Below are 27,144 nucleotides of genomic sequence, written 5' to 3'. Positions count from 1 at the left end.
TTAGAGAAATATTGGATATTAGAAGCAGAGAATGCGTAACAATGACAACAAAAATACTGAAGAGAACAGCTAGTGCTTGAGGGTCTTCAGCTATTATCAGAAGCATTTGTCTGCTCTGATTAATATTGATTTTTTTCTGTCTTGCTAAAAGATAGTTATGTTACAAGTATTTACTATTGTACAAGAATGTACCAATTATTTCACCTAATGAAGAGCACATTCCCAAGCCAGCTGGGTGCTACAGTCAATCTCCTTAGCCTTGGGGTATTCAACATTGTTCTGAACAGATTTGACCTGAGACCTTAAGAAATTATTAAAATACAGAGGTAACATGTTTCATTATTTAATTATATCAAGCTTTTGCATACTGGGATTATTTGTAATTTCCCTCCCACCCCCAATTTTCCTTTTATTACTTTACAACTGAATAATGTGTGGTCATGAAAATGGCAACTGTTGACTAGCGCCCTCATTCTAACTCTTAGAGCTAATGCTTTTACTGCTATTCCCTGGCTTGGTCATCTGTTTCTTCCACTTTCCGGGCAATGATGCCCTAAAAAGATTAACCTCCTCTATGGGGTTGGAGCCAATTCTTTCAATGGATGCCAAAGGTTCGCCAAAAAATTCAATTGTTGAATGAATTGCAACTCTAATGGAATATGATTTTTGTTTACTTTACATTATGCAGTTGCGGAAGTTGTGGCAAAGTACACTGGCAGAATATAAAGCGTCGTTAAGACGTGGTGTCACTGTTTCCTGCTTTGCTACATAAAACGCATCCACCTTTACAAAGCACTCAATATGTATCTCCAGCACACTATTTTTAATAGTAATTTTCAAGTGGGAGTTATAATAAAGGCCAAATCCATTTTGTTACAGCAGCAGGAAGTAACACCAGTGACCCGCTCAGAGCTAGTAAGCTACATGCCAAATCAGTTTCCACCACCTACTGGGAACAGCACACTTCACATGCAAATCAACAAATTAGGCAGTTTTTACAGAGCCTGTCCCCTCAGATTTGAGGCTTCATAAAATACAACATGATTTTCACATTAAGACACACAAGCAATGGTGTCTAAGGTGGTATTATGCATTTGTGTTTATTTGGCCTCATAATTACAGGTAAATTACAATAATGGACTGTGAAATTCAAAAGCCTTCTCTGAAACTAAATTTATCCAAAGGAGAATCAGTAACATTTCTGGTCTCAATGCAGGATGCCTAACTATTCAGAATAGTGGGGTGAAATGAATGGCCAGCACTGAGTTAGGAGAGTGGGTTTCAGAAAAGACTCCCTAAGAGATGGCCCTAGAACTCAGCATTGAAGCAGGACTAGGAGTTGGCTAGGGGCAGAGTAAAAGCCTAAGGAAGGGGAAATGGCATTTCATTCACAGAAAATAGAAAGGGCCCCGAACATTGATTAGCTTAATGCTCTCGTGGTACACTGTGATAACTGCATGTACTATGGCTTACCTATGGCTGCAGAAAAGAATAGAAGAGGGTTGTCATGTGCCGGATCATAAGTCTGAGCACTTCAAGGCACTGTGCAGCCACTGCAATGATTTTGGCAGGAGTTCATATTTATGTTTGGGAGGATCATGTGGGTACCATTGTAGATGGTGGGATAGAAGAGAAAGTCAATATTGCTCAGAAGGCCATTGCTTTCATCTGGTGTAAAATGAGGAGACACTAAACCAAAAAAGTTCAATAAAAATGAAGAGAAAGAATTTAGATTCTTAGAAAGTAGAATTCCTGGGACTTGGTAATGGATTAGATTTGCAGAGTGAGAGGAAAGGACACATGACTCTCTTGGCCTCCTGGATAGCCTCAGTAAGGGCAGACAAGCAAAGTTAACTCCACAGTGTTCAAGCTGACTGGGAGTAGAGGTGAGGAGGGAAGAAAAAAGGGTGAAAAGAGAGGACTAGATATAGGGGTCCAGTGATGTCAGCTTTTAATAAGAAGCTAACATGAGGAGCAAGAGGCACCAGCCAGAAAGCTAAAAGGAACATGTTGAAAGAGCAGCACTGCAGAAGGTAACAGCAGAAATAGTGTTAAGGAAAGAGCGATCTTGGTGGAAATGAAAAAATTCATTTTGAAACATTACTAATTTTAAAGAGAAGGTTGAAACATTAAACTACAACTGTCCTTGTATCTCTAATTGCCTGCCCTTTCAAGAAAGGAAATTACTATTTCTTTTTTGAATGGTAATTTGCGTCAAATAAGATATTCTTGTTTTTTGAAGATGTATCATTTTTTAAAATAAAAACTAGCATTGCTCTACAAGGCTAAACATAAAAAATTCCTGAAAATTGGATCCAGCATTACATCAGAAAGATCAGACACCATGACCAAGTAGGATTTATGCCATGGGTGCAAAGAAGGTACAATATCCACAAATCAATAAATGTGATACATCACATAAACAAATTGAGAGATAAAAATCACATAGCCATATCAATTGATGCAGAATAAGCATTTGACAAAATCCAATACCCTTTCTTGATAAAAACCCTTAGCAAAATGGGAATAGAGGGATTATACTTCAACATAATAAAAGCCTTATATGACAAACCTATAGCCCACACCATACTCAACAGGCAAAAACTAAAACAATTCCACCTAAGAACAGGAACAAGACAGGTATGCCCTTTCATCACTCTTTCACCACTCTTGTTCAACATAGTTCTCGAAGTGCTAGCCATAGAAGTTAGACCAGAAGAAGAAATAAAAGGTATCCAAATTGGAAAAGAAGACAAAAAAACTGTTATTATTCACAGATGACTTTTCATAGAAAACCCTAAAAACTCTATAAAAAATTATTAGGCTTAATAAATGAATTTGGCGATGTAACAGGATACAAAATTAAAGCCAAGAAATCTATGGCATTTTTATACACCAATAGTGAACTTATAGAAAGAGAGATTAAAAAAACAATCCCATTTACCATCACACCAAAAAAAGTAAGATACCTAGGAATAATTTTAACTAAGGGGGTAAAAGACCTGTACTTAGAAAACTACAGGACATAAGGAAGGCCAAGAGACATATGAAAACATGTTCAAAGTCACTGGTTATCCCAAGGGATGCAAATCAAAACGACAATGCAGTATCATCTCACACCTATTAGTATGGTTATAATCAATAAATCAGTAAATCACAAGTGCTGGTGAGGATGTGAAGAAAAAGGAACCCTCATGAACTGTTGCTGGGAATGTAGACTGGTACAACCACTGTGGAGAACAGTATGGAGTTTCCTCAGAAAACTAAAAATGGAACTTGTGCCATGCCAGCACAGCCAAGGATGAACCTGAGAGGGGGCAGTGAAGGATGGAGAAGACAGACAAGAGAATAAAGCTGGGGCTAGGTGGGATGCTCGTCTCTGATGGAGAGATAGCGCCACAGCCTGCAAGCTGAGTCTTTATTTTATAGCCAGATTCTATAAGGCAAAGTAAGGGCATAGTCAATATGCTTATAATGTTCTCGAGGTTTTGAATCTACTCAATCTGTTACTTGCTGCACTTCCACAGCCTATATTACTTAGTCACGTGGGACCACAGGTTCAGACCATAAGGTCAAACTTACAACTGTAGCCTTTGGTTATAACTGTGCTGGGAGGGTTTTGCCCTTCAAGCTAGGACTTACATGTGGCTTTGCCATGAAAGGATGGTGCCCTCTCATTAGTCCAAGGCTTGAACCTGTTCAAACAATGTAGTGCTTTCCACAGGAACTCCCATTTGACCCAATGATCCACTTCTAGGGATATATCCCAAGAAAATAGAAACACCAATCAGAAAAGATGTATGCATCCCCATGTTCATAGCAGCACAATTTACCATAGCTAAGATTTGGAAACAGCATAAGTGCCCATCAGCAGATGAATGGATTAAAAAACTTTGGTACGTCTACACAATGGAATACTACACTGTGGTAAAAAAAAAAAAAGGAATTCTTATCATTTGCTACAACATGGATGGAACTGGAGAACATTTTGCTAAGTGAAATAAGCCAGTCAGAGAAAGATGAATATCACATGATCTCATTCATTTGTGGATTATAATGAACAACATAAACTGATGAACAAAACCAGATCCAGAGTTAGACAAGCATCAATCAGAACTTCAAACTTCAGAGGGAAGGTAGGAGAGGGTGGGGATAAGGGGGAGAGATCAACCAAAGGACTTGTATGCATGCATATAAGCCTAACCAAAGGACACAGACACCAGGGTGGTGAGGGCATGAGTGGGGGGGATGGGGGGAAGAGGGAGCAATGGTAGGATAAGGATACATATGTAATACCTTAATCAATAAAGAAAAAATACTTCATTACAATATTAAAATCTGTGGGTAAATTTTATACATATTTATTATAGCCACTTCTTATTTTAAGTACATTCATGTTAAAGATTTTAAATGTACAGAATTGCTAAATTAATGGAATAATTTATTTTATAGATTCGCAAGTCTCAAACTCATCATTTTTCAGTTTGGAGTTTAGTGTGCAATGTAGCAACACCTAATAGCCGAGAATGATCATTACAGCCTAGTTCTATTAGACAATGTAAAAATCCCAACAAAAGGCGAAGGTGTGTAATGCACTCCTAGTGGTATGAAACACAAGCTGCTCATAAACATACTTGAAAGTTTCTTGGGCTGAGTTGTGACAGCAGATAGAAAATATCAGTATTTAAAAAAAAATCACAAATCAACATAAACATAGAGAGTCTCCACTGAAAAGAGTCATAATTATTAGGTTGAGAAAAGCTATATTTGGTTTGCACTTGATTGAACCTAACTAGGAAGTACTAGAAAGAAGACAGCCTTTAATCAACACCCTTCCATGGTGGAGAGCATTGCTTCCCAGGATACCATACTTAAGAGGTTATCTCTCAACCAGGGTCTACCTGAGGAGGTCTATGAGTTCTAAAAAAATGTTAAGATGGACACCCTATACGTCATTATTCCTTCCACAGAAGGTGGCATTCCTACTCCACTGACAGAGATTGTATCCATCAGAGCTGAATATTGAAATTAACTCGTGAAGGAGTCAGAAGAAACAAGAATATCACCAACTTGTCAGGCAGAGCCCACGTGTCCACACAGAAGCTGGATTCCATTATGAAATGGTTCTTCTTTGTAGAAACAAACCACTCTGAGAACTAGAAGGAAATTATGGACTCTCTCTATTAAAGTATATATACTCACTTAAAGTCAAAATTTTACATACACTTTTTACATAGTCCTAAGGACTGTGCCTTGGAAATTTAACTCCACTTGTGCTTTATAAACACTGTCATTGCATGTGGATTCTCTACAAGAACAGAAAAAAAAAAACAAGATTTGTTTTCTAGAAATTCTTTACCATAAATCTTGGTAGAATATAGTTAACCTCTTCAGCAAAGGATAATGATGCATTAGCACTCACAAAATACCTATAATAATATTTTCTACCAATTTAATTTTAACTAAGTTAAAAAGAGATAGTAATGATAATATAACAACATATACTACCTTTTGGCTAAACCTTTCAAAGTGCTTCATAAAGCTGTATTATCTTTTCTATGGAAGATATTTGGTGATAAATATTCAAAGACATATTCAATTTACAAGAAGAACAGAGTAGATTTCAGCCACTGTGACTAACTAAATCCTGACAGAAAAGAAACCAAGGATTGGGTAGAGTGTTTATACCATTTTGTACTTTTTGTCTTACTCAGAACTAAAGTATCTCCAGTTAGCAATACATACAAATTCAGGGAAATGTGGTTATGTGCACAGGAAGGTTTCTATTATTGCATGCATGTAATCTGGGGACAGACCTGTGATGAGGGACACTCATGGATACCGCTGTTTCAGTGTCTGTCCAAGCTGGAATAAGTGTGTTCAGGGAATTGGTATTTTCTTATTTAAGTACTGGTCGTCAACAGATGCGTATCCCCACATCTTCTAACTATATCTATGAATCATAATATTATACCATACTTATATAACTGTATCTCCTCTTCTATCTCAGGACACCAAAGCCTGACCAACAGCAGATACCTCTCTGATATAAAGCATCCTGAATGGCTAACAACTGTGATAAAAAAAAAAAAGACTGGCAGAATATACCAGAGCTGCTTCTCCAGGTTCTTCCCTCCTGATTAGGCAAATTATAAATTTTGTGGATGAATTTAACTCCACTATTGCTATGTCACATTACATTTATCTTTGTACATGTTTTGTTTTAAAAATGTTTTTTCCAATGTACAGTATTGATAAGAAAAGCCCTAAGGTGATCAAAGACTGGTAGTGCTTCCTAGCTCCCATCCTCCAGCCTTACCAATAAATCATTTGCAGCAAAATAAAAAGGATCAGAAGTCTGAGAAAAAGAGAATTGGATTTCTGAGAATATTTGTCCAGTAATTTTAATAATAATCAGCAGGACATTTTCCTATTTACCATCTCATTCAAGCATATTGTGCTAAACTCAGCAGTTAATGAGGCCTCATCACAAGGATGAGATATTTGCACCTTTTTGCAGAGGTCTTATTTTTGAACTTTCATTAATAGTCAAAGAAATACACCTCACTCTTGGAAACGTGTACTCATCTGTCAGAAGTCAATGCTGACTTAATTTAGATTTTTAGATTACATGGTGATAATACAGGCCACAAATAAAAATGACATATACTGGTTTTCTTGGCTTGTAATCATATTTGAAATCACTACCTTCCTTGCTTTCTAATTTCTAATTTCACTAATTTGAGGATAAGTTGAAGCCAGCTCTTTACTTTCCCCAAATACAGGATAAAAATGATACAATGATGCAGTCCCAGGTTCAAAGTCATTTTAGGGGTAAAAGGTCATCAATTTTGCAAATATTCTCAAAGAATCGGGATAAATTATGCAAGCATACATGAATCTGTACACACATCCATCTGGAGGGAAATAAAAAGACAGAAAATGGTTGAGCTAATGGATAAAATGTTAACATCTGAGGAATCTGGATGAAAGGTATATAAGAATTCTTTGTACTATTTTTTGTAACTTTTCTGCAAGTCTAAAAATTATTTCACAATAAAAAGATTTTAAAAATCTAAGTAAGTTCTGAGTTAAAAAGACATAAATGGGAAAAGAGATCAAAGAATTTATAGACAGGGTACATAAGTCTGCTCTCAGACACAATTAGTATGGGCCTCAATCTTGTAAATCAACAATCAATACTCAAACACTTACATTGTTTAAAGTCACTAGTCTATTGGCAAGATGCAGTAATATACATTACAAAAACCATCATCCCTAAACGATATTAATGTTTCAACCACAGCTGTCATCAATTATTTAAGACTTACTTCCTAAGTAGATTCGTAGGCTAGAAGGTATAATAAGATTGGCAGAGAGAGTAGTGAGAATTCTGAAAAGAGAAGCAAAAAATAATTTTATCCTAGTAGGAGCATGCTCCCTGAGCAGTCTAGAATCCTGTGTGTATATATGGAAGGGACTATTTTCATTGGGTGGCCTATCCACCAGATACAGCAAAATTATAAGACTGCGTAACAGAGGGGGCTTCCCCCCCCCCCCCGGCTATGTATGCCAGCAAAAAACCAGGATCAACTTATTGAAATATTGGCCCAGCTAGACTTCCTTCCATTAACAATCAGTTGAGACACATTTTTAAACTAACAGCTTAAATGAATGGCTGCATGTCTGTAATAATTTTGACTTAAAATGTCAACTGTATTTGAGATGCCATGTGCATTTAATCAATGTCTCCACATTGTAAAATAAATATGCTTCAGTGTGACTGCCGTGCCAGTCATAAATCATAATTCACAAAGACAAGAACATTTTATCTTCTCTATTGATAGTTGTTAATGACAATACTGATTAAAATGGTATCTGCCTGCCATATTATTGTTAAACAGCTTATTAGAATTTCTATTACATCCTATCACCTACCACTATTTCCACTATTTCTCTTTATGCTGATGCATCGCTTGTGGAATAAAACATGATAGTTAGATTTAAAGTTTAACACTGAAAATGCAAAACTGGAGAGCAGAGCCTAGCAGTAGATTTTAACCTGTATTTCCAAAATTAAGAGCATTCCTTCTGTTAGAGATTCTATTGTTCAAAGGACTTATTTCTCTCTTTTGGGAATCATACTTGAGTTTTTCCAAATGAATGAGTTGGATAACACACACACACACACACACACACACACACACACACACACACAAACACGCATGCACACAAAAGAGAAAAAAATATCACTTGCCATTTAAAAGTCACATTAGTCAATGAAAGCAATTTCAAGTACAAACTAATTGTTAGCTACTCTTTCTAAAATGGATTTCTTGGAATCAAGAATTAGCTCAGCAATCCATTGTGGAATGCACACTATGGCCCAGGCAGTAAGCAATAGCAAACTGTAGTCAGATATTCCCAACACCATAGGATCACTGAGGATGGGGATTATAATAGATAGAGACCCACTAGCTAGGATGGGTAATGGTTGGAGAATTCACACAAAGGCCTAGAGTCTGACTTACCGAGGTCAGCTAGAAGAGGTCTATTAAGGCAAATTTCAACAGTAAGACAGGCCATGATAGTGAGGAGAGCAAGTGACAGATAAATACTTTAAGTCAGATAAAATACATGAGGTTCAAGAAAAAAATATCCTATAACTAGACATATGCAGCTGGAGATGGAGCCAGAGACAGTGTACTGGGTGTGACCTGTCAGAAGAAAGTTCTACTGGAACAGTGGTCTAGTCTAAGATAATGGGGTTTAAAGTGGGGGCTACATGGGACAGTGGGCTCTACGCAATGCTACCAAGCCAACCCAAGAGTAGAATCCAACATGTTAGGGAGGTAATATTTGCTTGAGTCATGATTGCTCAGAGCTCCTCAGGTTTATTGAGTTCTGTAGTTGGGGTGCCAGTGGTCACATGTGGAGAGAATGTTTACAAAGCTAACCAGGATCAGAGGAGAGACTGCTGATAATCATTCTATAGATATCTCTGTGCTTAGTTAAAAAAAAAATTAGGACCAAGAGGAACCAGAAAATTGGGTTACAATTGTGAGAAAATATGAGGAGGTGGCAATGGGAGGAGAAAGGAGACAGAGGGCAGAGATACTAGGGAGAACACAATATTCAAAAGACATGGTTCTTGTACTCCAGGTGGTTACAAAACCCGTGGAAAATACCAAGATGATCCAGACCAGCTCTCAGGCAAGTCTAGAGTAATCAGACTTGGCCAGGGACTCTTCCATGAAGTGTGACCTGAGCATGTTAAGACTAGGAAGATGCTGGGTGAGATGAGTGAGAAGGCTGATCAAAGGATTCTACCTGTCAGAGGAAGGAGTTCAGTCAGCCTGAAGGAATGAGAATGACCTACCATGCCCTCACTTCTGCATTTGTTGCAAAATTCCTTGCACTTTGCTTATTTTTAACAACGGAAGAATTGGCATCTGTATAAATGCCTAGGTTTTTTATTACGTTGTGTGTGTGTGTGTGTGTGTGTGTGTGTGTGTGTGTGCGCATGCATATGATTTTCTTCCTTCACTTCCTTCCCCTCAAGTCACAATATAGGGAAATACACTGTAATTGAAAAACAAAATTAAGGGAACAAGATAGGATAAATAGGAAAACTATTCTGATAGCAAGTGCCAATTAACTTGCCAAAGAGTCTTTACAAATGTGTGTCAGTAATCATATGCCTCTAGACATTAAATACCCCCGCAGAATGGGACTAAGGGGGACCTGACAGAGACCTGGCGATGGCATGGCAGTCTGGGGAAGAGTGTCTGGGTCAGAGTTCTAGGAAATTGGTCAAAGCCTCCCCTTTCATTTTACAGTCCATCTTCATCATAAAAGCTTTTCCTTCACAGACTCTGAAAATTCCAGGAGGCAGAAGGAAAGCAGAACAAATCTATGATATTGATTTCCTACTATATATTGACTAGAGTTCAGATTTAAAGTGAAAAAGTATAGTCCCCGGGGAGGGAGAAACCCATCAATGGGAGGAACTAATATGAAAAGCCCCGGAATTAGGGTTTTTACTGCTCACTGGTGATTTTGTCTGTAATCAGAGTCACACCGTTATTTCTGGTTGATGTGCCTCTTGCTCTCTCTTTCTTGAGTCTTAAATTATATATTATTTTTAAGGATTCTTTTGTTGGCAATTGGGGTGCTGCTTTTAGTCATTCTCTGCCGAGACACTTCTACTTTGATTTTTGGAGCTATGTGGCTTTTTCAGATACAAAAAAATGCATTAGGAGACTAGATGGCAACTTAGGTGAAAGCAAGCACAAAACTAAGATGACAAAAGAGCTCACTTACTCATTTTTCTTTTATACCTTCTACTCTCTCATAGTTTTTAGGTTTGTGTCATAGACTTTTTTAAGTTCATGGTATCAAAATGAATAATTACTTTTAAAATATTTTTAATTTTTCCAAAAAATTTTATGTCTATATAGTAGCACATAAACAAAGGATGGGAAGGGAGGGACTGATCACCCTGGGAGTACAGACTAGGGTGATTAACTTTCCTGATTTATTTACAATTGAGGAGTTTCTCTGGGCATGGAATGTTCAGTGCTTAACTCAGGATAAGAAGGTTACCCCAATGCAGACCAAAGGGTATGATGAGTATGAATAGAGGGGTGGGCAGAAGCAGGTTTATAATAATGATAATAGTAATAGTAATGAGCACAACAACAACAATAATAAATAATACAAAAATAAACTGTTTCATGTATCCACAACTGTAAACCTACTTTTGCCCCACCCCTGTATGTTTAAAAGCCAAAGCTGTCATTTTGCCTCTAGTTAAATTTTAATTTTTGCAAGCTAAATGTTAATAGTCTAGGTGATTTCCCTTAATTCAGTATCATTTCACTTGTGAAACGGACTCTTCAGATAACTAACCCTTATCTGTTTTAATCTATGGACACATCTACACTAAAACCATTTCCAGCCGATGGCCAAATAGGTAGTGACCATAAAAATAATTTATACCTGTTGCCAGTGTATACAAAGTACATATTTCCCAGGCAAAAAACAAAAACAAACAAAAAAAAAAACACAGCCATTCAAGAAGGCAGTTACACAGCTGAGTTTACATATCAAGAAATCTTACTATTCAGTATCTTTACCAACTACAAGTGGCTTAACCATCGTTTTATGAAATCAGAGATATTCTGGTTACTTAACAGGAGCTTAGTCGACTTTATGTCACCTTATATTAGAAAATCTATGCCCCACCACGTTTTAGGAAAGGTTACAGGTAACATGAGAACACATCTTACTTCATTGTGGATATCTCCGAACTGAGCATCAGGACTGCCACATATTAGGCAATCAATCAATATTTGTATAGTGAATGAAAGAAGATGCCAAAAAAAAAAGTAATAAAATATAGGCTGTATTCTTAACACTAGAGGCCCAGTGCACAAATTCATTCATGTGTTGGGTCCAGTCAGCCCGGCCCCAGTGAGAGTGTATCAGGGCAGGCCTGTGGGGAGGAGGAGACAGAGGGAGGCTGGCCAGCAAGCCCACCCCGATTGGCCCTATCAGGGCTGGGCCAGTTGGGGAGAGGGGCCACTGGCAATTGGTTGGTGGGCCCTGATCCCAATTGGGGTGTGGAGGGATGGTTTGGGGTGTGGCCAGCTGTGGGGCGGGGCTGTGGGAGGTTGACCAGCTGGCCCCACCCCCTGATAGGGGTGGAATAGTCTTATCAGGGGCAGAGCTGGCCCCACCCCCTGATCCACCGGTTTACTGGACACAGTGTGTGTCAAAGCAACCTGTCTTTCCGGTCATTATGGTGTTCTGGTTACTGGCTTTATATATATATATATATATATATATATATATATATATATATATATATATATATGTAATTAGCAGTTGCTTGCACAATAATATTGAATAAATTATTTCAGAAAAGATTGGGAAATCCTATTCAACGTAGAAAAGCAGCTTGGAAAGAGTTGTTGAAAATCCATTTATTTAAAAAATGCCTGGAGTGGATATTTTAGGGGTGCAGAGGGAGAGAGTACTTAGAGGGGATACATCTGAATTGCAACCACAATTATGGTCATAACCTCACAATTTAGCTTTTAACTGTAAATCCTACTTTCATTGCTAATAATCTCCTATTTATGGGTCATCTTAATTAGATAGTGAGCTTAAGTGAAGGGTTCATATTGTATATTCTTTCTTGGTTTCCCCAGAGTAGCATTTAATAGATATTCAAGAAATGAACCGGCTGACACATTTTTCATAAATTTTCAATGATATTTATCCTTCCTACTTTTAAAGTACTTTAAGGAGGTCAATTCCACAACCTGCTCACAAACCTCATTCCAGTACTTAACAACCATCTCCTTTTTTTATATATAACCTCATTCCTCCCCCTCCCCCATCATGATTTTGGCCCATTTTATCTATCACTGTCCTCAGTGGAGATGGATAACAGCTCGTTACTACTACCAGTTAACTCATCCTTCAACCTTTTCTTCAAGCAGAAATTAAAAGAAATAATAATAATTAACTCCCAATGCAGTTCACCCTTTTTCTTGTTTTTGAATTACTTCCACTGTTTTCATTATTTCTAATACTGTTTTTGCAAATGACTAAAGGGCACAACACCTTGATATCCAAATAAGTCTATTCCAATTAGCACACCATATAAGCCAGTTAGTCAATCAGCAAAAGCTTATTAAGGGCCCACTGTGTAAAAAGCATTGTGAGGAGGTCCCATTGCTTAAAGGAATTTACAACCTCATAAGGATATGAGACAGACATGTAAAACCCACACTAAAACCCCAACTGGCTGATGGGAAGCACTAAAGGCGAAGACAAAGGCTATAAGAGTTTTGATGAGAAAGTAATGAGGGTCAAAGGATTCATAAAGGAGATGGGGATGAGGGTGGGTTTCAGAAGCCTAACAAGACTGCAAAGAGAGAGAGGGGAGGGAGGGGAAGAAAGAAGAGAAGGGGGGGCGGGGAGAAGGGGGTTATCCCTAGAAAAGGAGAAATCTTAAGGCTTCTCAAAGCGTGTTTTGGGTAATAGTGAGTAATCTGCTTAGACTGGTTGAGTATGCAGAAAGAAACAGTAAAACACAGTGATAGAAAAATGAACTGGTGTAAAAATATAAAGGGTATTAAGTACCAAACTAAATAGTTTGAATTTTATGAGTTAGTATTTCCCAGATAGCGGTTCCTGGGATTGGATGCGTCAGAATTCTCTGAGATTCCCAGGCCCCGCCCTAAACCCTATGAATTAGAATCTGAGATGATAAGGTTCAATGATCTTTAATTTTAACAAGCGCTGTAGATGTCCCTAAAGTACAGTTGGGTTTTTGAGAACTACAAGGTAATTGGGAATTATCTTAGCTCCTGAAGTAGAATACTATGTTATGTGCCAGGCATTTTCCATAGATATAATCTCATTTACTCTCTAAGCAACGTTATTAGGTTATTAGGTAGATGCTATTATTATTCTAATTTCACAGAAGAGGAAACTGAAACACAGAATAGTTAAGCAGTTGCTAAAGATTTCAGGGCCAGCATACATCAGTGGTTGAGAGCCTACCTCCTACCTATGAACCAGAAGGTTACAGTTCAATTCTCAGTCAGGGCACATGCCTGGGTTGCCAGTTCTATGCCCAGTGGGGGGTGTGCAGGAGGCAGCCAATCAATGATTTTCTCTCATCAATGATGTTTCTACCTCTCTCTCTCCTTCTCCCTTTCTCTCAGAAATCAATAAAAATATATATATTAAAAAAAGAAAAAGAACCAACAGCTAGAAAGAAATGGGGCTGGGATTTGAACCTAAGGAAAATGACTCCAGAGGACCTGCTTTTTGCCACTGTACTATATTGCAATTTAGTGCAGAAGGTGTACATTAAAGGCCTGATAACAACGAATGAAAGATTGGCAGCTATGCTTAGGATGAGCTGGAATGATGAAAGGAAAAAGGAGGAAAATCAGTTAGGAGTCTATTGAAACAATCTTGTTATAAATAACAAAGACCATGATTAGAGTGTGGCAGTGGAAATGGAAAAAAGGCCCAGATGTAAGAGATAGCACTTTGTGAGGATCAACAGGATTACCGGGTGATGGAATGTGGGAATGGGAAAAAGGAGGCTCCCAGATGTCATGGGATTCCTGGCAGTGCCTCAAACAGAATCAGGAAAGTCAGGATGAGCTGGTGACTTAGATGGGTGAATGATGAATTGGATTTTAGACATGTTGAAGCTAAGGGCGAGGCAGGGCCAACATACAGAAACGATCAGGAGCTAGCTGGAGAAGCAAAGTTGGATTGTTTCCAAAATCCTGGTGGATATTATTCAGCATGGTTGAGATAATAGTCCTGGATGTGCAATCCAATAATATTTGTATTTCTCTTACCCATTTTTCAATTTGTGTACCTTCTATATCTGTCCATAATTGTTCTGGGAAGTCCCTTTCTTATTCTACTGAGGTAAATATGCCAAAGATTCAAGTCTTTTCCCTTAACTATGAGCAATCTCATGTTATTAAATTGCTCTTTTATATGTTGACTTAAGACAAGAAAATCCAGTGAATGGCAAAAATTAAAGAAGTATGGGTTCTACAGGGTGTGTGAAAGTGTATACAGAATTATGTCTGGTGTCGATGCATTATTAGATGCTAATCCAATAGTAGCAATGATCCAGGTGGGCCTTGGTATTATATCAGCCCAATGTCTGGCTCTAGACAGGCTGTCCCACTTCTAAATGTCTCATTCTTTATTATCTGCAAAGTAAAACTACTATCTGCCACATCCATCTCCCCTGCAACTTGAAGATGGATGTTAGTAAATTACATTGACATTCCCAGATAAAAGGTGCTACACAAAGAACTAATTCCATTTTTCCCCTCAAGCAAATTATTAAATCTATATATGTCATTATCTAATAGTATTATGTAAACATCTTACAAGGACATGACATTGGGCTGCATATGGTAAAAAGCAAATTAGGCAAATACAGTCCCAACTAGGAACTTATGAGTATTTATATATGTGAATAAAACGCTTATTAATGTGTTTTATTAGTTACTTAAGATCAGTATGCAAATAGGTCCATTAGGAAATCTTTTGCATTTTATTAATCCAGCATCTTCAATGATTATATTTCACCTCAAATGCTAATAGAGTTTATTTATTAATCTGTATCTTCCACTTTAGCACCTGTGAAAGTTCTTTTTAGCATAACAATTTTTCTAAAAGTTAAGCCAGTGTTTTTCCACTGGACTGTTGTTCTGATCTGTTAACAAATCTACATCTCATTATCCTAGGAAAGTAATGAGATAAAGGAGTCTATTCTTCTCCAGTGCTCTTTCATAATCCATATCAGTGTTAATGGGAGCTGTACATGCTTATGAAAAGGGGAAGAGAACCTTAATTAAACAAATAAGCCTTTCAGCTAATAGTCTACGTGATCATGTTCACTGTGATATGTATGAGAAAATCATGTTGCTTTGGACAGCCATAACCAGAGCTTCAGAGCAATCAAGATTATATATGCAGGGAGGGAAGGTGAAGGAGAGCAATCAGATTTTAAAATGATTTTTGAAAACAAGCTACCTATCCATTTTTACACTAATTAACTCCATCTATGTCCCTCTCCTCTCCATGAACACATTAAAAAACAGAATGGTAAACAAACATTTGCGGACATGTTTGACAGCTGGAAAAAAATAGTAAGTACTAATGTCAGTTATAAAGATAGTCATGGGGATGCAAAGCACAGCATAGGGAATACAGTCAATAATTCTATATAATAAAAGGCTAATATGCAAATTGGCTGAACAGCAGAATGATGGTCACCATGACCCACACTGACCACCAGGGGGCAGACACTCAATGCAGGAGCTGCCCCCTGGTGGTCATTGTGCTCCCACAGGGAGAGTGCAGCTTAGCCAGAAGCCACTGCTCAGCCAGGAGCTGTGAGCAGAGCAGCAAGGAGCAGTGAGGATATAGGCGGTAAGGAGTGAAGTGTTCCGAACTGTGAGAGGGCACAGGCTGGGCTAAGGGACCTCCAACCCCAGGCATACATTTCGTGCATCAGGCCTTTAATATAATAACTATGTATGGTGTCAGATGGGTACTAGACTTATTGTAGGTATCACTTTGTAGGTATCACTATCTTGTACAACTGAAACTAATATATTGTACGTCAACTATAATTGAAAGAAATTTCTCAAGACATATATCCAATAGTCCCAAGATATAAGCCCAAACTTATAAAAGAATGTTCATAGAAGCACTATTCATAATAGTAAACAACTGGAAATATGGCTAAATGTCCATCAATGGATAAACAAAATGTGGAATATGCATAAAATGGGATATTAATCAGCAATAAAAAGAAAGGAATTACTGAAATACACTACAAAATAGCTGACCTTTGAAAACATTATGCTAGGTGAAATAAATCACTCATCAAAGACCACATATTATATAATTTCTTTTATAGGAAATGTCCAGAATAAGCAAATCCAGAGACAGCCCGCAGGTTGGTGGTTGCCTAGGTCAGGGCCATGGGCATGGAGGGTAAATGGAAATAAGGAATGAACGTTAATGGCTACAAATGTTCTAAGTTAATTGTGGTGATGGTTGTCCAACTTTGTGACTCTATTACAAACCACTGAATTGTACTCTAGTAATCAGTGAATTAGAGTGGTTTGTAAATTATCCTATATAATAAAGAGGTAATATGCAAATTGACCATCACTTCAACACACAAGATGGCTGTCCCCATGTGGTCAAAGATGGCCGCCACAAGATTGCCAGCAGTGGAGGGCAGTTGTGGGTGATCAGGACAGCAGGGGAAGGCAGTTAGAGGGGACCCAGGCTTGCAGGGGAGGGCAGTTGGGGGCAATAAGGCTGGCAGAGGAGCAGTTAGGGTATCAATTAAGCTGGCAGGGGAGTGGTTAGGGGGTGATCAGGCAGGCAGGTCAGCAGTTGGGAGCCAGTAGTACTGGATTGTGAGAAGGCAGTCGGACATCCCTCAAGGGGTCCCAGATTAGAGAGGATGCAGGCTGGGCTGAGGGACATCCCTCCCTCCATCCCCCATGCACGAATTTCATGCATTGGGCCTCTAGTATATCAATAAAAGTTATTTTAAAAAGTAGATACGAGCCCTGGCTGGTGTGCTCAGTGGCTGTAGCATTGGCCCATATACAAGGGTCTCAGATTCAATTCCTGGTCAAGGGCACGTAGCTGAGTTGCAGGTTTGATCCCTAATTCTGGTAGGGGCAGGAGATAATCAATTAATGTCTCTCTCACATGGATGTTTCTCTCCATCTCCTCCCTTCCCCCCTCCTCCTTCTATTCTCTCTAAAAATCAATGAGAAAAATATCCTTGAGTAAGGATTAACCAAAGCAAAGCAAACCAAACAGAATCTATCTGTTTCTACTGAAAGACCATGAAAGAGTTTTGCAAAATCTAAAAGAAAGGTGGGTGAAGTCGGACACCACACAAACTCTGGGGATGGGGCACTGCCACAGCTTATTTGTCTGTGTACTCAGCCCATCTGAGGAGCAGCTCATCTGTCTCTGGGGCTTCTTTAGTTAGGAAATAAAATGCCAACCAAACAAGCCTACATTTGTGTGATCCAAATGTAATCTATACTTTCTTGTTCCCATCTTTGCATCTGTCTCCATGGTTTTATATCACTTGTCTTCTTCCCACAGGCACTCACAGTCACTCCTTCATGCTCTCCTGTTCACAGTGTATTCCTATTAGGCTGCTAATTGTCCTCTCTGGTGCTTAGTTGCAAATGAACAAAAGCTAGGATGTAGAATACATAAATATATAAACGTTATCAGCTATCACACCACTGGGTTTAATGGAAGTCGATATCGGTATATTACACTCTCTACTTTGCAATTCTATTATGGGCTCAACACTGCTGCCCATAAAATGTAGCATTCTAAGCCTGGGCCTGTGATAGTCAGAATGAAGAAGAAAAAAAAAAAGGAAGGGGGGAGGGGTCACAGCTCTTTCCAATTCAAAAGAAAAATTAAAATCGCTGGGGCACGTAGCTCAAAGGAAAATTGCTAAATTAACAAAATGAAGGAACAAAATATGTATAGCTCCTATTGCGAAAGAGAAAGTAAATAATTAAAGATGAACTGTGAGGTAGGAAAATTCAGTTACCAAAGAGACAAAAAAATGAACCCAACAAAATTCTGACTTGGTTTTAGTGTCGATTTCTTTTCCTCTATCACAGAAAGCAGGGACAAGGATGGCTGGCTGCACTCATAGTAGCCTTTGACATGTAAATTATTATTATTATTATTATTTTTGCCAAAGTCATATATTTTTCTCAGGCTCAATAATATGCAGCCATTTTACCCTGATTTACAAGGCTCTCTGTAGTCAATGTATTTCTATATCCAGCCTGAACCTGAATTAAGAGCTTTTACCCTACTTTGGCTTTCATTTTTCATCTGAAATTTCATGTTTCAGTCTGGCCTCTACTTCATGAAGCAAAGTACCTCAACTCTAGCCTGTTGATGGCCTTTTGCCTTTGGTGAAATGATGTTAAACTTTCATGGCCTGGCTACATTAGCTGGGTTGCCCTTCATACTCATAAAGTTGAAGGGATACCCAGGCATTTTACAACCGCTATCTAGAAACAGGTAATGACAGGCACAGCCACATTACATTTATTGTACACGAGACCTATAACTGCCATCAGGGGATCAAGGTAAAGAGGAGAGATGTCCGACAGATGTCATACTCCCTGGAGTATTCAGTCTCTATCTAACCTAATTTAAAAACCAAGTCAAAATGTATCTTTCTGGGTAATGTATTCTAAAACAATTTCCAAGGCAGCCCCATGAAATAATTATGAGTCATGCATTAAGAACCTCAAGTCCAAAGCCCATCTATACATTCTGATCTGAAATGCATAAAAACACACACACACACACACACACACACACAGCCCCACAAACCCCCCCCCCCCCCACACACACACCTGTTTCTCTATTTGAGTTCATTTTCTATCTCTACTCAGCACCATCAAATGATTAGATAACCTTTGAAAGTAGTTCACGGTTACATTGAAAAAGGGGTAGGCAAAGCTTATAAAGTATAAATGATTGAATGATTTTACCTGTCATTACTTATTATAGTTTGCTATGCAAAATTGTCCAGGCTAAAGAAAAAAAAAAAAAAGCATGCTCATCTGAAATACAAAATAGTGATTAGAGGAGGGAAAATTGAAATGAAAATTTAATTGGGCGTCAGTCAAGTCAAAGGCAATAACTGATGTTTTGCCGTCTGGGTGGGGCCCTGGGGAAAGAGACAAGAAGTATAGCCTAGCAAGTCAGGCTAACAGCTTGCTTTACATAAGTTGTTGAACTTAAACATCACAATAAACTTGGAGAGGATGTGTTATTATCCCCAATTTACTGATGAGTAGACTGAGACTCAAAGGGATTAACAAAAGTCTGGAGAGTAAAGTACTCAGAGCTGATAAGGGACAGATATTTAACAAGGTTAGGTATGAATTTGGCAGTGGTGATATCTGTGCTGTTGTTTGTGGTGGCAGAGGAGGAGGAAGAGGAGGGTGAGAATGAGTGTATGTATGTGTATGAGTGTTCTTTTTAAAAACTCACAGTACAGTGCCATTATATAGATTTGCCCTAATTTCAATAAGATATATAGTATATTTTAGTATAAATCAAATGAACGTACATGCTTTAGATTTGAAAAGTTTAGAAATAAAAAGTTGATGCCTCTAGATTTTTAAAAACACCTTTTTCATTAGGGCTCATGATTTAGGTTTTGCTCTGCAGAACCTGAACCTTTAGGCATACATACATTGGCTCAGTTAAGAAGTAACAGTAAAGAATATTCAACTGATGGGCTAGGAGGAATAAAGTTGATTCAAATAGTTGCAAAACAAGTTCACTATTTAGATTAAAGACATTTCTTTAGAACATTTACTTCAGGTATAAAAGGGCTTTCATACTGAAACAGAGACCATTTTTATACTTAGCTTTTTGTAATGGCTTCATGTGAAGCTAGTTTAAAAATAACCACCCCATACTAATATGTAGCAGACAGTTTTTAAAAAAAGCAAGCATACAGTGACTTTTAATCACTACTACAGTGTGCAAAGTTCTGATAACATATCTGCTAAAAATTCAGTGTGGCCTGGAGATGCACACTGTTACCTGCTAAGACAGTTACAAAGGGTGAGATAACGCTGCCCTTCTGACTTCTTACCTTCTTCATAGCACCTACCACAATCTGAAATCATCTCAACTATTTTGAGTTAATTGTTGACTCTCTCCCCATCACTGGAAAGAGCTGTGGCAAATGACTGCTAATCCCCCTGGGTGGACAGGGGCTGCTTTCTCCCAGAGGTCTCCTAGGCAAATGGCTCACCACTTCCTGGGAAATGCCTTGTTATAAATAGTTTTCATGGTTATGCAATATTTTCCTTATTTTTGTTTTAAATTCAAGAAATTAAAAAGTCTGATTTCTCCTTCCTTCACTATAACAAAAAAATATACCATAAAAGTGGGGATTTCATTGTTTATGCCCAGTGTCTGAAACAGTGTCTGATGTAAAGCAGGCATTTAATAGAGTTGAACAGCTGAAGAATAATTATTAATGTGCTTGGCAATGAGTAGGTATTCTATATATGTTATTTATCAAATAAATAAGGGTAAACAAAATTTAAAAGCAGAGATGAAGTTTCTATTGGCACATTTTACACTTTGTTCTTTGTTAATCCATTAAAATGGAGTTCAGTGGGCACAATTCCTTTGAGAACAAAATCACACAAAAATATACAGAAAATGGTACTTGACCAACAATATCAAGACTTTCCATTCAGGATCCCAAACCAGTTGACAATTCAAAGGCTTTTGAAGTGAGTGGCCTATAATTTGAAGAGGAGAATACAGCAGTTATGATATAAAAGGATGGATTTTAAACACAAATCTATGGCAGAATTCACTTTAAAGAATATAAAGATCAACAAGGTTATAAATAATTGAGAAATCAGACACTGATTCCTGGGTTTTTCATTCTAGATAGGCAAGATTTTGTTAGCCAAAGGATATTTCTCTTCAGTGCTTAGGAAATATCTGCTAGACCCCAGGAAGTTGGTTTAAGGCTGATAGCAATGGGTGGGTCTATTGAGAGGTTTGAGCTTCATTCACTCTTTGGCTACAAAGAGCCACAGGCCACAGGGTAGTGCCATAAACAGTACAATAGGCCTAAAGGAAACCAAATGCATAATGGAGGAATTTAAGCAGTTTGAACTCCTAACTGTTCTCTTTCAACAGCAGGCAAACAGGATACAGGGAAACTATCAACATGGGTGGATTCCAGCCCTGCCTATTTTTCCATGATAATTTATGGCTTCTATAAGCCATGGTTGAATCCACAAGGTCATTCTGAAATCAGGACAGAGTAAGCATCCTGGGCCCAGACAACACATGCGAAGATATGAATTAATAAAATCTGCCACAATTTTTCAAAAGGATCAGGAGGACATCAAATTAATTAATCAGCTACACTGTACCACTCTCTATATATCACCAACAGGAGTGGATCAGCTAACGTCGGAAAAGCACACAACACAAAGTCTTTACAAGCATAGCCACAGCCAACATATTTGCACTTCCATGATGCAGGGCGTGGTGAGGAGAAGGAAGCATAATTTCAGCTCTCACTTGGGCCCATGGCCAGGTGCCACCATACATGGTACAAGTACACAACCTACATTAAAGCCTTGGGTTCAGGAAAGCTTCTGTGATAAAAGCTAATGGAAAAAATAATACATATTTAAACCACACGTCTAACTCCTAGGAACCTTAAAGCAATCAATCTTTTTTAAATAAGAAACTAAGTCAATAGCATCTGAGCAACAGATGAGAATGAAGGTGAAATCTCTTGGCTAATGGTAACAGCTTTTGTGTTCTTTGTTGTTGAAAATGTGCATGTAGCAGGAGCTCCAATATGCTCACAAACTCGAATGCGAAAGGCTATGGAAAACAGTTGCTATTTTTACACCAGAGATAAACTCAAACACCACTTTTCAGATCTTAATTTTGCTGAAATAGTAGAAAGGCACAAACCCTGAGTTGCTAGATGTCTAAAGGATCCAGGAGGCCCTGTGATTTCTAACTGAGGAAAATACAGCACGCATTGAACAAGAGAAGCTGACTCTATGTTATGGGCAATGGCGTATGAACCTGCTGAATCCAATCATCTGAAGTAAAATATCAAGTTAAGGCTTAATGTAGTAATATTCTAGAAAATGGGAAGCTCTGACAGTTTTTTTTTTTTATATTTATACACAACTCTAGTTAATCTTTTATAGAATTTTTTTCCTTATGAATTACTATTACATTAAATAAATAGTAATAATTACGATGATAATTATATTAGTGTCCTATTGATGCTGTAAAAAAGTGTGACAAACGTGGTGGCTTAAACAACAAAAATGGGCTGAAATTAAGGGGTTGGCAGGTTTGTATTCTTTTCTAGAGGTTCTTTAGAGAGAAACCATTTTCTTGATCTTTGAGAGATCTGTCTACTGGTATCAGTATTATTTCTATCCCCTAAATGTCATATATAGGAGTTTATGAGTATGTGAAACACAGAGTTTATTATTGTTATTATTTAATTATTGCATTATTTTCCATATATGCCAGAGGCTAAGACCAACAGTAGTTAGCATAGCAATATCATATTCAGCAGGGCTGAAAATCAGCATGATATTGCCCTGCTCTTGGCCAAATGGCTCAAGGCAATCTCTTAACCTGATAATACTTTTATTGTTTACCAAACTTCACCTTTGATATGCCTGTTTGCATTCCTAAAGGGGAAATGTGCATTCATGTGAATAAAAACAAATGGGACCCAGAAGTCAGAGAGCTTCTCCACTAGAGGGAAGTTTTCCACCTGGCCCTCCATGCCTTCTAAATTCATATTTCTTGGCTAGTGTCTTCATTTGTGCATCGGCCTCTTTTCCAGATCCTGAACCCTAGCCTCAAATGGATGTGGCATTCACACATATGAACAATTGAATATATTGTTATATATAAAGGATTGAATATATATATTCAAGGAATATATACATATATATATTCCTTGGCTGCAGACTGAGAAGCAGATGTGGTCCTGACACCAACCCAAACGCAGAGGGTGTCATGGACCTGCGACCATGCTTAGTCAACAGAGCATTTGCACATGAGACCTTGTCTCACACCCCCACGTGCCAGGAGAACAGGTATGTTGGCCTCTGAAAGTGGGGAAACTCAGGCTCAGGGCAGTAAGAAGTATGTGTGAAGCCCAGCAGCTACTGCATGAGTTCAGACCAGTGTCATCTGACTTGGAACCCAGTGACACCTCCACTGGACCTCAGAGTCTCTGTAAATGGCAGCCAATGTGCCCACATGCCTGGTTATGCACACCTAGATTCATGGGAGTAGAGAGGGGGGTATGGTTCATCTGGTCAGTCTTCTTTGATTCAAAGAGATTGCCCTAAAGGTCACAGTTAGGACTCACATTTAATTTATCCGCAGAGCACTTTGGTACCAGGGCTCGGGGAATTGCCCACGTCTTTGACAGCAGATATATTGATAGAATTGCTTCCTGTCATCACCACGAGTTTCTGAGCCACTCAAGAAGTCTCCTTCTGCGTCCGCAGAAAAGGAGCAAGCAAGAGCATTCTCAGTTTAAAGTTGTACTCATTCTGCTGAATGCACACAAATGGGTGATTGCACCATGGGGTACGAACAAACGAACAAATGAAAACCAAAACCAAGTTAGCCTTCCAAGCAAGTCCCTACCTCAGCATGGCACCAAGCCCCTTCCTCTTGATCTTCCTTTCTGGATCTTCGCTCTCCTCCTTCTGCTTCTTCTCCTTGCCTTTCGCTTTGCCCTTCTCCTTCTTCTTCTCCTTCTCTTTTGTCTTTTTGGCTTTCCTGACTTTATTCTCCAGGTCCTCCTGCTCAGAGCTCCCCGGAGGGGCCGACTCACAGTTGAGGGCTCCGTGGCCGGAGTGAGAGCTCCTATCGGACAATCCGTCTGTGCAGAGGAATAATATGTACACACACAGTCAGGGGCACCCCATGTCAGCATCCCAAGAAAAGTTAAAATGCAAAACGCAGAGGAGTGAATAAGAGCTCTCTGCAGGTCTCCCCTTCCCGGGCCCACTTGTGCCCTTTGAAGACACAGCTACCTCAGTCTGGTTTGGTGCAGGGAGTGGGAGATGAGCAGGGAAGGTGTGATGCATGGGAGAGCACGGATCTCTCTGAACTCCAGCTTGCTAACCTGGATCAGCTCAGAATGTGCACATGCTGGGCAATAAGTGGGGAGAGGGGGGAGGGAGGGGAGTGTTGGTGGTGGTGGTGGTGGTGGTGTATTTCCAGGAGAGGCTTTTGAGCACAAGATAACCCGTTGGCTTCCACCCCATTAATGCGGTCGGCAGAAAGGAACTCACTACAGGCTGATTCATTTGCCTCTCAGCATAACCAGTATGGCTTGTCTTAGTTTAGGTTCTTACAAGGGTATTTCTTAGATCACATGATCTCACACATCTAGAGGAAATAATGAACAACATAAACTGATGAACAAAAACAGACCCAGAGAAAGAGAAGCAGCCATCAGACTCTCAAACCTCAGAGGGAAAGTAGGAGAGGGTGGGGGTACGGGGGAGAGATCAACCAAAGGGCTTGTGTGCATGCATATGGGCCTGGCCAGTGGCCATGGACAACAGGGGGGTGGGGGCATATGTAGGGAGGGGTTTGGGATGGGAATGGGGGGGATGAGGACAATTATGTGATACCATAATCAATAATAAAAAAAATGCGGTCGGTCCTGGGGTGGATGCTGCTTTTAATGGCTCCAGTGAGAATGTCAAGAAACGCACGTAGACTGAGTGCTCCCACCCTCGGGGAGGAATGACAGCCGGTCCTCGCTGGAAAGTGACAGCGAACGTTTCTCTCGCATCTGCGCAGTAGAATAAATTGCACATTGCCTTATGCAATCCCATGTTCCTTAAGCCAAAGGGCAAAACACATCGGGGGAAACGAATTACTTTTAATATGGAAACTATAATTGGGATCCTCAAAGCAGTTTTCCCCGCAGTGAAGCACACACTCTCGCGGATGACAGCGGGAGGAGGGAGCCAGGGCAGGAGGGAGGCAGGCGGCCCTACCAGCGTCCAGGTCCTCGGGGCCCTCGTAGGACTTGTCGATGGCCGCACGGAAGCTCTCGTTGCAGCCGCGGCCGCGGACCATGTGCGGCCGGGGCCGGTGGAAGGGCAGCTCGTTCTTGCGCACCTCGGCCACGGCCGTCTGCAGGCTCTCCAGCGAGCTGGACTTCTTCAGGCCCAGCGTGGGGCCCAAGTCCTTGCCTGGAGGTTCTGGAAGAGAAAGGCAAACGGTCACTGGAAAGGTCCGCTGTTCCAAAATTATCTCTGTTTGGGCATCTTTTAATATATATATATATATATATATATATATATATATATATATATATATATATATATATATATATATTTTTTTTTTTTAAATATATTTTATTGATTTTGTACAGAGAGGAAGGGAGAGAGATAGAGAGTTAGAAACATCGATGAGAGAGAGTCATCGATCAGCTGCCTCTTGCACACCCCCTACTGGGGATATGCCCGCAACCAAGATACATGCCCTTGACCGGAATCGAACCCGGGACCCTTCAGTCCCCAAGCTGACGCTCTATCCATTGAGCCAAACCGGTTTGGGCTATATATTGATTTTTTTTACAGAGAGGAAGGGAGAGGGATAGAGAGTTAGAAACACGGATGAGTGAGAGAAATATTGATCAGCTGCCTCCTGCATACCTCCCACTGGGGATGTGCCTGCAACCAAGGTACATGCCCCTGACCGGAATCAAACCTGGAACCTTTCAGTCCGAAGGCTGATGCTCTATCCACTAAGCCAAACCGGTTTCAGCTCTGTTTAGGCATCTTACAAAAAGGATGCTGCCTGATAGGGTGGCAGTTGGGGATACACCCCAGCTTTGCCTCTTGCTGTGATTGTGAACAAGTGGTTTGTCTCCTTTGAGCCTTAGTTTCGTTTTGTATAAAGTTGTGGAAAGATTTAAAATGATATCATATATAGAAATAAACATGTATGTGTGTGTGTGTGTGTGTGTGTGTGTGTGTGTATATATATATATATATATATATATATATATATATATATGCATATGCACACACACGCATAAATATACATCTGAAAGGTTATAGCGGTCTGCAGAGATTCTGTGTGTGAGGGTGTGCATATGACCGTGTGTGCCTATGCACACATACTTGCACACATACGTACACAGAGCTAACATAGTGGATGTTGTTCTCCGGCACCCATCTCAAGCATCCCCATACCCTGCAGCTTTTATGACTTCCATCACTGCTTTTATAATTATTAAGTACCCTACACACAGAAATCAAAGGACACTAAAGCAATTGCGATTTTTGTGATTAAATACTTTACCTTACTCTGGTGGCTATTAGTGCATGGTGAATACAATTTACTTAGTCTCTAGATAAATAAAGCAAAGCGAGAAAGAAAATAACTTTTCTGTGTGAATGCTTATTGTTACAAATTATTCCTATTTGGGTATTTACAAAGGGGCAGCTTTTCTATATGATGTAATATTCCAAAAAGAAGTAAACAATACCTAAATAGGTTTTAATAATTTGTGATCTGATGTACATCATTTTTCATTTGCGCCGTTTGTCTTGCCCTGTATCTGCCTCCTTCCCCTCATTCCCACCCCCGGCCAGCTCCCTATTGTCCATAGGAGTAGGCTGCACAGATACCAGCAGCACAGGCTCGCTTGCAGATGGAAGGGATTCTATCAGGGCTCATGGTACTCTCCAGCTACGAAGGAGATTATGATGATGACGAGGCTACACTTGCATTACTGGAAATAACCTCCTCTGCAGGTTTTCAGTAGATATAGATGGCGGGCATATACAGGGGTGTGTACATAAAGTACCTACACTTCAGAGCCCAGCACACAATGAGGCTCACTGAACTAGCATCAGTATCATTGCTCTTCTGCTGCGCCCACCTTTAATACTAATTGCTTAACATCTCACTAACTAATGC

At 39.3% G+C, this 27,144-nt stretch overlaps 1 protein-coding gene across 1 annotated transcript in view; it reads right to left on the bottom strand.

The window, feature by feature from the left end:
* Positions 1 to 27,144, bottom strand: part of PARD3B (par-3 family cell polarity regulator beta) — an 861,040-nt gene that overhangs the window by 247,119 nt on the left and 586,777 nt on the right. The window contains exons 17-18 of the mRNA XM_084892180.1: positions 25,209 to 25,415; positions 23,839 to 24,076 (exon numbers count right to left, since the gene is read on the bottom strand). Of these exons, the coding sequence (XP_084748306.1) occupies positions 23,839 to 24,076; positions 25,209 to 25,415 (445 nt within the window). The remainder of the gene's footprint in view (positions 1 to 23,838; positions 24,077 to 25,208; positions 25,416 to 27,144) is intronic.

Source organism: Pipistrellus hanaki, assembly GCF_964339955.1.
Source record: "Pipistrellus hanaki genome assembly, chromosome: 8".
Taxonomy (NCBI): domain Eukaryota; kingdom Metazoa; phylum Chordata; class Mammalia; order Chiroptera; family Vespertilionidae; genus Pipistrellus; species Pipistrellus hanaki.
This window is presented reverse-complemented; position numbering and strand designations above follow the sequence as displayed.